Source organism: Hyperoodon ampullatus (assembly GCF_949752795.1).
Source record: "Hyperoodon ampullatus genome assembly, chromosome: 3".
Taxonomy (NCBI): domain Eukaryota; kingdom Metazoa; phylum Chordata; class Mammalia; order Artiodactyla; family Ziphiidae; genus Hyperoodon; species Hyperoodon ampullatus.
The window spans coordinates 58,897,345-58,909,411 of record NC_136916.1 but is presented as its reverse complement, the minus strand read 5'-3'; the positions used below and the strand labels follow the sequence as shown (position 1 = coordinate 58,909,411).

Genomic DNA, 12,067 nt, shown 5'->3' with positions numbered 1-12,067 from the left:
TTAACTAATTTAATCCTCCTAGCAACCTCACGAGTATGTGCTATTATGATGGTCATTATTTTTATGTGACACGTGACGAAATTAAAGCAGGGAGAAGTTAAGTAACTTGCCCAGGGTCACATGATTAATAACTGGTGGAGCTGAGGTTTGAACCTGGGTAACCTGGCCTCAGAATCAGAGACCTTAGAGTATATACTAGATGATTCTATTTATTTGAAATTCTAGAAATGGTATGGTCATAGAAAGTGGTGGAGTGGGAGACATTGACAGCAAAAGGGGAGGGAACATTTTAGGCTAATAAATATGTTTTCTTTCTTGATTGCAGTGGTTGTGGTTTATACAGATGTATGAATTTGTCAAAGCTCATTGAACTCAACTCAAAATATTGTATTAAATATTTCAATAAAGTTAATTTTACAAAAAAAAAAGAAAAGAATCAGAGATCTTAACTATTAGGCTGTGCTGCATGGAACATAGGACACAGACATACAGTGGAATATGATGCAGCCACTACAGATGAGGCTATAACAACATTGAGTTACCACTTCACACCCATTGGGATAGCTATTATCAAAAAAACAGAAAATAACAAGTGTTGGAGAAATTGGAACCCTTATGCATTGCTGGTATGAATGTAAAATGGCATAACCACTGTAGAAAAAGAGTATGGCAGTTCCTCAATAAAAAGAATTGCCCTATGATCCAGTAATTCCACTTCTGGGTATATGCCCAAAAGAATTGAAAGCAGGGTCTTGAAGAGATATTTGTACACCCATATTTATAGCAGCATTATTCATAATAGCCGAGAGATGGAAGCAACCCAAGTGTCCACTGAAAAATGAATGGATAAACAAAATGTGTTATATACATACAATGGATAATATTCAGTCTTAAAAAAGAATGAAAGCCTGTCATATGGTACAACATGGGTGAAACTTGAGCACATTATGCTAAGTGAAATAAGCTAGTTACAAAAGGACAACTATTATATAATTTCACTTATATAATTTACCTACAGTAGTCAAATTCTTGGAGGAGGGGGAATAGGGAGTTATGATTAGTTGGTACAGTGTCAGTTTGGAAGAATGAAAAAGTTCTGGAGATGGATAGTGGTGATGGTTGCCCAACAATGTGAATTTACTTGATGCTTCTGAACTATACACTTAAAAATTGGTTAAAGTGGTAAATTTAATATTATGTATATTTTACTACAATAAAAATGATACTATAAAGCAATACAGTCTTACATGAACAATTGTTTATATTGTTTAGTGAAAAAAAGCAGTGTGTATAGTATAATCCCATTTTGTTTTTTTTAAAAAAGTGGATAGTGAGTGTATGTTATCAGAAGAGAGTATAGAGAAATGTTATGGGTGATTTTTGTCATAGTGGGCTATTATGATGATTATTAAAAAGCAATAAAACAATTTCTTTTTTTAAACATACAAAAGAACAAAGGAAAGTTCTGGCTTCTGCTGAGTTGAATCAAGGGCATTTGTCTCCCTGCCAGGGACCCATCTTCTCCCCCAACAAAAGGGAAGCAGAGACCAGAGACAGGGCAGGGAACCCACAGAGAGACAGAGAGAGAGAGCTGTCAGCCTCACCTGGAGAAAACAGCCCCATGCCGGGCAATCACTGAGATAGGCCGATTCCCTTTGTCCCCCCTACTGAGTCCTGCCCCCCACCTCACAAAGGGCCCTTACCGTCAACATGCCGTGGATGAGCAGGGTCCACACCTCCTGCAGCTCCTGAAACGTGATGGTGCCACTTCCATCCGAGTCAAACAGAATGAAGAATCTCTTGGCAAAGAAGGACTGTGACCAGAAGGGGGCGGGAGACGGGCACAAGTATGGCCACAGGGCCCAGGCTTTGAATTCATTCACTGCATCTGCGTGTGTGTGTGTGTACACACTGTGGGGTGGTGGGAATCAGGGAGGACCCAGGTGCCTGAACACAGTGTGTGATCTGCCCACGAGGCCACACCAGGGGACAGTGTCCATGGCCCATCTGGCCAGCTGAGAGCAAGTTTGGGGTCTGGTGAGAGAACTGTTCAGCTGTAGAGAGGATGGGCTTGTGTCTGGGCCTCTGGCCCCCTTCTGGCCCCCGGGCCTGGTAATTTGCATAGGCTCTCCGTCCCCACAGTCCATCGCCCCCATCAGCCTTGCAGTCCAGACCTCTGGTGGCCCCTTACTCAACATGGGAAAAGGGTCAGATCGAGGGTCCCTCAAAGGCTCCTCCCAGGTCCTGTCTCATTCCCCTTGGGGTCACCCCAAGGGATAGTGAAGCCAGGAAGGACTTAGAAAATAGATGCCACTTGAGTACCTGTGTCTTTGCCTTTACCTGTTGTTTGGGCTGCCTACAGCCTACATTTAAGTGTTCTTAACGTAGACTTGTTCTGAACAGCACCTGTTCTCAATTGCCGGTTTACTCACTCAATTCATCATTCATCCATTCATTCATTCAACAATCATGTCTGTGCAGCCTCTGCTTTCCAGGTCTGTGTTAGGCACTGGAAACACAGAAATTAAGAAAACAGGCTGGGTCAGTGTCACAGATATGCCAGGCCTGGAGGCTCCCCTTGAGGCAGGGAGAGGAGCCTAAGGGCTTTGGTGTCTGACCTCAGTTCAGAAGCAGGAAGTCTACTGTAGGCAGTCCAGCCCCGCCTTGGCTTCACTCTTTTTCCCCTTGGTCCCTCGAGTAAGGCCTTTATCACTCTCTACCATCCCAAATGGCTTTATCTTAAGATATTTTACAGCCCCTGTTAGGCAGAAGATCTTTCTTTCCTTCCCCATATTGACTATGAAAGGAGGCAGAGCATTTAGAGTTCTAAGTAGTATCTCCGTTACCAGCAAATGAGGGGCTCTCCCATCAAAATAGGGGAATTCAAATGCTCATTGGCTTGCGCCCATCGAGGACACAGGCCACCATGAGATGCCAGCCCAGAGGACACCTGGGGCGAGACTCACTCCTTCCGCCTCTCTGCTAACGTCTCCGCTGTTTGTCGGGCATGCAGGCTGTTATGGGGATGGGCAGAGGACCTACGAAACCAAGAGAGAGGACTGGGGATGGCATGGCAGTGCAAATGGGCCTTTAATGGATACAAATCATGGAAAAGTTTATTTTGTGGCAGGAGGCTTAAGTCATAGCATCACCTTTGCCCGTGAGGCTAGCAGTAACTGTGAGGGCAATAATGTTTCTTAAGATTTGACAAGCTACTGATTTCCAACTTCACGTGTTGTTTGAAAGACCCCAGGAGGCCATGGCTACCATGAGGGAAGGAAGGACCCCAGTAGCAGAGACAGAAACATCCTCTGGCCCTGCTTAGAAGTGGAGCCTCAAGCCCGGAGAAACCCGGGGAGCAACGTTTCCCTCCTTGTGAGGTACTATGTCCTGCAAAGCAGATTACTCTTCCTCTATAAAATATGAGTGCAGTGTCCCCATTTCTGGAGTGGACACTTGCCTCTTTCACATTCAGGGCTCTTTTGACATCTTGCAGGTTGATTCCCCTGTTTTCTCCTGCAATGGTCTCAAACTGGTGTGTCACCCACTGAAGCCACTTGGCGTCCTCCTCGGCACTCACGGTGCTGGCAGACAAAAGAGACAGGTTTGTTGGTTTGGGGTGGCCAAGGACTCAGGAGGACTCATGATGGCCCCAGGACTTCTGTCTTCCCCCAATTAGGGCCTCGGACCTCCCATGGGGTTGAACCAGCTTCAGGGCGGGAGCAGTGCTTCCCCACACCTGCTTCTTTACGTCTCTAAGTCCCCGTTTCTTCCTTCCATCCGGCACTGGCTGGCCCAGGCTTAAGCCTCTTTAGCTTCTGGAATGACAGGGCTCCAGTGAGATGGACCCCAGACTGTGGTCAGAGAATGGCCTGCTCCAGGGGTGCTATTAACACAATGACAGTGACTGTCCCACTTCACATTTTCATGGCTCTTTACTGTTTTCAAAATCCTTCCCAAGCACTATTTCCTCTGGTCTCTGTTACCCTATGATATTTTACAGAGAGGAAACAGGCTCAGAGCGCTTGAGTTATTTAGCAGAATTTATTCAGCAGGTTAGAGACAGAGCTCAACTCTGAGGCCAGTGCTTTTTCCATCACGCCCCAGAGCCTCCACCCTCTGCCTGAACACTTCAGGTACAAGCCATGCCAGGACTGAGGCCTCAGGGCTTGACTCTCCAGGTCCAGGGCATATTCTACAATGTCACAAGGGCATCAGCCATCTAAAACCCTCACAGATGGGCTAGCTATACTGTGATTGGAACAGAGGTTAGTGATGAAATGAGGACAGCACTTTCTGTGGCATCAGGACCCAGCAATACAAAATTGAGTCAATAAGTGAGAATTTGTAGCATCTTATTCTATAAATTTCCTCTGTGAGAATGGCTTTTGTCTGTATCCCATAAGTTTAATATAACCTTAAATGATTTAGCTACAATCAATCTTCATTATTTGCAGATTCCACAATTGCGAATTCACCTACTTGCTAAAATTTATTTGTAACCTTCAAATCAATACTTGCAGCATTTTTGAAGTCATTGTGGACATGGGTAAAGTGGGAATACATTTGAGTCTACTGATGTGCATGTTCCCACCTGAGGTCAAACATAGCAATGATCTGCCTACTTGTCTCAGCTCTCAGACTGTAAACAAATGTCCTTCCCAAGATCTATTTAGTGCTGTGTGTTTCACATTCTTGTGCTCTTCGTTGGTGATTTTGCTCTTTAAAATGGCCCCCAGGAGTAATGCTGAAGTACTGTCCAGTGTTCCTAAGCACAAAAAGGCTGTGATCTGCCTTATGGAGAAATTACATGCGTTAGATAAGTTTTGTTTGGACATGAGTTCTAGTGCTGTTGACCATAAGGTCTATGTTAACGAATCAACAATTTCTGCTTTTAAAGGAGTCTTTAAACAGAAACACACATAAAACAAAATTATGTATTGATTATTATATGAAAAATTTGTGCCCATAGGCTGGCAGTAACCAAACCCTGTATTTATTTTCCCTAGGAGTAAAGGTTCAGAATTTCCTCATTCAGGGTTTGTGGTGACTTTATAGAAAACAACTATCATGAAAAATGAAAATTAACTGTATTTATAAATAAAGATTAAAAATAAATGAGCTAAAGTGAAATCAATCAGAGAAAGACAAATACTTTATAATATCACTTATATGTGGAATCTGAAAAATAAAACATACTAGTGAACATAACAGAAAAGAAACAGACCCACAGATATAGAGAACAAACTAGTGGTAACCAGTAGGGAGAGGACAGGGAGAGAGGAGAGATAGAGATAAGGGATTAAGAGGTACAAACTATTATGTATAAAATAAGCTACAAGGATATATTGTACAACACAGGGAAGGTAGCCAATATTTTATAATAACTATAAGTGGAGTATAACCTTTAAAAAATAAAATAAAATAAATGAGCTAGCTTCCATTTAAGTAACTAGAAAAAGAATAAAATACACACATACATGAATAGAAGGAGAGATTCTTAAATATAAGGTCTGAAATTAAGGAACTAAAAAGCTAAAAAAGGTCAAAATGGTAAATTGATTTTAATTATGACAATGGTTTTACAGATGCATGCATATGTCAATACTCATCAAATTGTTCATTTTAATTACTGTATGTCAATTATGCCTCAATATAGTGAAAAAAACAAGTTGGTTCTTTGAAAATACCAAGTGAAAAGCATGATTAAAGAAAAAAAGTGAAACAATATAACATTAATATTGAGAAAGGCAATAGAATCAAGAAAAGGGAAGGGCTACAGAAATGTAAGAGTATTGTGTGCAAATGCTTGGTGAACTTAGAGACATGAATTAATTTCAAGAAGTAACCACCTGAACAGACCAATAATCACTTAAGAAATTAGAAAGGGGGTTAAATGTCAACCATTTAAAATAATGTCAGGCAGTCCCTCCCATCAGGAAGCTTGCACAAGCCTCTTAGATAGCCTCATCCACCAAAGGGAAGACAGCAGAAGCAAGGAGAACTAAAATCCTGCAGGCTGTGGAATGAAAACCACAATCACAGAAAGATAGACAAAATGAAAAGTCAGAGTATGATGTCCCAGATGAAGGAACAAGATAAAACCCCAGAAAAACAATTAAATGAAGAGGAGATAGGCAACCTTCCAGAAAAATAATTCAGAATAATGATAGGGAAGATGACCCAGGACCTCAGAAGAAGAATGGAGGTAAGGATCAAGAAGATGCAAGAAATGCTTAACAAAAATATAGAAGAATTAAAGAACAAACAAAGATGAACAATACAATAACTGAAATGAAAAATGCACTAGAAGGAATCAATAGCAGAATAACTGAGGCAGAAGAATGGATAAGTGACCTGGAAGACAGAATGGCGGAATTCACTGCTGCGGAACAGAATAAAGAAAAAAGAATGAAAAGAAATGAAGACAGCCTAAGAGACCTCTGGGACAACATTAAATGCAAAAACATTCACATTATAGGGGTCCCAGAAGGAGAAGAGAGAGAGAAAGGACCTGAGAAAATATTTGAAGAGATTATAGTCGAAAATTTCCCTAACATGGGAAAGGAAATAGCTACCCAAGTCCCAGAAGCACAGAGAGTCCCATACAGGATAAACCCAAGGAGAAACATGCCAGACACATAGTAATCAAATTGGCAAAAATTAAAGACAAAGAAAAACTATTGAAAGCAGCAAGGGAAAAATGACAAATAACATAAAAGGGAACTCCCATAAGGTTAACAGCTGATTTCTCAGCAGAAACTCTACAAGCCAGAAGGGAGTGGCATAATATACTTAAAGTGATGAAAGGAAAGAACTTACAACCAAGATTACTCTACCCAGCAAGGATCTCATTCAGATTTGATGGAGAAATCAAAAGCTTTACAGACAAGCAAAAGGTAAGAGAAGTCAGCACCACCAAACCAGCTCTACAACAAATGGTAAAGGAACTTCTGTAAGTGGGAAACACAAGAGAAGAAAAGGACCTACATAAACAAACCCCCCAAAATTAAGAAAATGGTAATTGGAACATACATATCAATAATTACCTTAAATGTGAATGGATTAAATGCTCCAAACAAAAGACACAGGCTTGCTGAATGGATACGAAAACAAAACCCATCTATATGGTGCCTACAAGAGACCCACTTCAGACCTCAGGACACATACAGGCTGAAAGCGAGGGGATGGAAAAAGATATTCCATGCCAATGGAAATCAAAAGAAAGCTGGAGTAGCAATACTCATATCAGATAAAATAGACTTTAAAGAATGTTACAAGAGACAAGGAAGGACACTACATAATGATCAAGGGATCAATCCAAGAAGAAGATATAACAATTATAAATATATATGCACCCAACATAGGAGCACCTCAATACATAAGGCAACTGCTAATAGCTATAAAAGAGGATATCGACAGTAACACAATAATAGTGGGGGACTTTAACACCTCACTTACACCAATGGACAGATCATCCAAAATGAAAATAAATAAGGAAACAGAAGCTTTAATGACACAGTAGACCAGATACATTTAATTGATATTTATAGGACATTCCATCCGAAAACAACAGATTACACTTTCTTCTCAAGTGTGCACGGAACATTCTCCAGGATAGATCACATCTTGGGTCACAAATCAAGCCTCAGTAAATTTAAGAAAACTGAAATCATATCAAGCATCTTTTCTGACCACAACACTATGAGATTAGAAATCAATTACAGGGGGAAAAAAACGTAAAAAACACAAACACATGGAGGCTAAACAATACATTACTAAATAACGAAGAGATCACTGAAGAAATCAAAGAGGAAATCAAAAAATACCTAGAGACAAATGACAATGAAAACACGATGATCCAAAACCTATGGGATGCATCAAAAGCAGTTCTAAGAGGGACGTTTATAGCCATACAAGCCTACCTCAAGAAACAAGAAAAATCTCAAATAAACAATCTAACATTACACCTAAAGGAACTAGAGAAAAAAGAACAAACAAAACCCAAAGTTAGCAGAAGGAAAGAAATCATAAAGATCAGAGCAGAAATAAATGAAATAGAAACAAAGAAAAAAATAGCAAAGGTCAATAAAACTAAAAGCTGGTTCTCTGAGAAGATAAACAATATTGATAAACCATTAGCCAGACTCATCAAGAAAAAGAGGGAGAAGACTCAAATCAATAAAATTAGAAATGAAAAAGGAGAAGTTACAACAGACACTGCAAAAATACAATGCATCCTAAGAGACTACTACAAGCAACTCTATGCCAATAAAATGGATGACCTGGAAGAAATGGACAAATTCTTAGAAAGGTATAACCTTCCAAGACTGAACCAGGAATAGAAAATATGAACAGACCAATCACAAGTAATGAAATTGAAACTGTGATTAAAAATCTTCCAACAAACAAAAGTCCAGGACCAGATGGCTTCACAGGTGAATTCTATCAAACATTTAGAGAAGAGCTAACACCCTTCCTTCTCAAACTCTTACAAAAAATTGCAGAGGAAGGAAAACTCCCAAGCTCATACTGAGGCCACCATCACCCTGATACCAAAACCAGACAAAGATACTACAAAAAAGAAAATTAAAGACCAATATCACTCATGAATATAGATGCAAAAATCCTCAACAAAATACTAGCAAACAAAATCCAACAACATATTAAAAGGATCATACACCATGATCAAGTGGGATTTATCCCGGAGATGCAAGGATACTTCAATATACGCAAATCAATCAATGTGATACACCATATTAACAAATTGAAGAATAAAAACTGTATGATCATCTCAATAGATGCAGAAAAAGCTTTTGACAAAATTCAACACCCATTTATGATAAAAACTCTCAAGAAAGTGGGCATACAGGGAACCTACTTCACCATAATAAAGGCCATATATGACAAACCCACAGCAAACATCATTCTCCATGGTGAAAAACTGAAAGCATTTCCTCTAAGATCAGGAACAAGACAAGGTTGCCCACTCTCACCACTATTATTCAACATAGTTTTGGAAGTCCTAGCCACGGCAATCAGAGAAGGAAAAGAAATAAAAGGAATACAAATTGGAAAAGAAGAAGTAAAACTCTCACTGTTCACAGATGACATGATACTATACATAGAAAATCCTAAAGATGCCACCAGAAAACTACTAGAGCTAATCAATGAATTTGGTAAAGTTGCAGGATACAAAATTAATGCACAGCAATCTCTTGCATTCCTATACACTAATGATGAAAAATCTGAAAGAGAATTTAAGGAAACACTCCCATTTACCATTGCAACAAAAAGAATAAAATACCTAGGAATAAACCTACCTAGGGAGACAAAAGACCTGTATGCATTAAACTATAAGACACTGATGAAAGAAACTAAAGATGATACCAACAGATGGAGAGATATACCATTTTCTTGGATTGAAAGAATCAATATTGTGAAAGTGACTATACTACCCAAAGCAATGTACAGATTCAATGCAATCTCTATCAAATTACCAATGGCATTTTTTACAGAACTAGAACAAAAAATCTTAAAATTTGTATGGAGACATAAAAGACCCCAAATAGCCAAAGAAGTCTTGAGGGAAAAAAAGAGAGCTGGAGGAATCAGACTCCCTGACTTCAGACTGTACTACAAAGCTACAGTCATCAAGACAATATGGTACTGGCACAAAAACAGAAATATAGATCAATGGAACAGGATAGGAAGCCCAGAGATAAACCCACACACACCTATGGTCAACTAATCTATGACAAAGGAGGCAAGGTTATACAATGGAGAAAAGACAGCCTCTTCAATAAGTGGTGCTGGGAAAACTGGACAGCTACATGTAAAAGAATGAAATTAGAACACTCGCTAACGCCATACACAAAAATAAACTCAAAATGGATTAGAGACCTAAACGTAAGACTGGACACTATAAAACTCTTAGAGGAAAACATAGGAAGAACACTCTTTGACATAACTCACAGCAAGATCTTTCTTGATCCACCTCCTAGAGTAATGGAAATAAAAATAAAAATAAACAAATGGGACCTAATGAAACTTAAAAGCTTTTGCACAGCAAAGGAAACCCTAAACAAGATGAAAAGACAACCCTCAGAATGGGAGAATATATTTGCAAATGAATCATCGGGCAAAGGAGTAATCTCCAAAATATATAAACAGCTCATGCAGCTCAATATTAAAAAAACAAACAACCCAATCCAAAAATGGGCAGAAAACCTAAACAGATATTTCTCCATAGACAACATACAGATGGCCAAGAAGCACATGAAAAGCTACTCAACATCACTAATTATTAGAGAAATGCAAATCAAAACTACAATGAGATATCACCTCACACAGGTCAGAGTGGTCATCATCAAAAAATCTACAAACAATACATGCTGGAGAGGGTGTGGAGAAAAGGGAACCCTCCTGCACTGTTTGTGGGAATGTAAATTGATACAGCCACTATGGAGAACAATATGGAGATTCCTTAAAAAACTAAAAATAGAACTACCATATGACCCAGCAATCCCACTACTGGGCATATACCCTGAGAAAACCATAATTCATAAAGATACACATACCACAATGTTCATTACAGCACTGTTTACAATCGCCAGGACATGGAAGAAACCAAAATGTCCCCAATAATATTGTTGCATGATTACAAAATTATAAACATTAACTGTAGAGAATTAGAAAAATACCTAAAAGCACACACATACTTTAAAAAAGATTTTTAAAAAAATCACTATAATCTACCTACCCAAATAAAATCACTGCTAATGTTGAGCATTTATTTCTAGTCACATGCAGAAGGTAGCCCAGCCTGGGATTCAGAGGGGGGTTGTGTTTGATGGACTCATTCACGTGAGCTGGTTTTGAGGTAGGAGATAAATGGGTCCCTGGGCTGGACAGCTGGTATGTGTCAAGTGGAGGAAAACTGAAGCTTTGCTCTCACCCAGATGCTCGAAGGACAAAGCTAGTGGCAGAAGATGAGCTCTGCTGAAGTAAAGAGATAAGATGACCACTCCTGAGGTCAAGGAAAACTTCCCTGTCTGCACATGGGCGGGAAGGCTCCTTGGGGGTCAAAAAGGGAGGGGGCTCCACCCCATAATAGGTGTGGGACATACCGCCACAGGCCTCTGCGGTGGGATCCATCTTAGCAAAAAGTTGGCAGGCGTGTTGGGGAGGGTCCTAGGGCAGGTCAGGTGTGGAAAAACAAACCAGATAATTGGCCAGAGGTAAACAAAGACCAGGAAGAACTGTCCTATGTAAGTGATTTAAATCACCTCTTTCCTGCGCTCCTCCTCATTAGGAAGGACAGCTATACCCTTTCTCCCTGGGTGTGTATTTCTGCCTTGCTTCTGACTTAAATAAATACACTCTTTCTCTGTGTGCTCTCCCATACATTGGGCTGTCTCTGGTAATAAACTTTGTACCTATTTTGCAGTTTTTGCCTCCTTGAAACATTCTTGATTTCAATGGGGGAAAGAGCCAGAGGCGCTTTGCTTCTAGCCTCTAGACCCTGGTGGACTAACTGGCTTGGATTCCTGGTTTTCATCCAGGCTACCCAGGTTCAATTCCTGGGCAGGGGAACTAAGATCTCTCTCAGGACCGCTCACTGCTGTCTCCTAGAAATCAGTGTCACCTGTGTGAAAGGGACCACTGAGGAGAACATTGTAAGTGGAGGGCTTGGGGGTGAAACCTGGGAAGAAGGAGAGGGAAGCACGGGTCTGTTCTTCAGCTCTGCCCTTGAACTCTGGTCTGAGTTCTCTGAAGAGATAGGGAAGGCAGGGAATTCTTTGCAGGGATTGCAGGAGACTCCAGTACTGTTTGGACTCGGGGGTCTTGAATGTTTGGAAGTCCAGGAGATCACCCTTCTACTGGGAGGTGCTAGGGCAGTACCGCCAGTAGGAGGGCTGCCAGGTAGTAGACAGCTCCAGGAGCACCAGATTGGTGGGATTTGAGCAGGCTGGCTCGTGAGCACATGTGAGACACCCAAGTACCTGGGGAAAATTGGGAGTGGAGTAAGCAAAGCAGTTAGCAAAAGGTGGGCATAATTGCTAAT

General features: G+C 40.4%; 1 protein-coding gene across 1 annotated transcript in view; it reads right to left on the bottom strand.

Moving 5' to 3' along the window:
• LOC307050131 (NADPH oxidase 5-like) overlaps positions 1–12,067 on the bottom strand; it is a gene marked incomplete at both ends in the record, with an annotated part of 113,603 nt that overhangs the window by 26,522 nt on the left and 75,014 nt on the right. Inside the window, 2 exon segments of the mRNA XM_079699947.1 lie at positions 1,691–1,814; positions 3,461–3,584. Of these exon segments, the coding sequence (XP_079556073.1) occupies positions 1,691–1,814; positions 3,461–3,584 (248 nt within the window).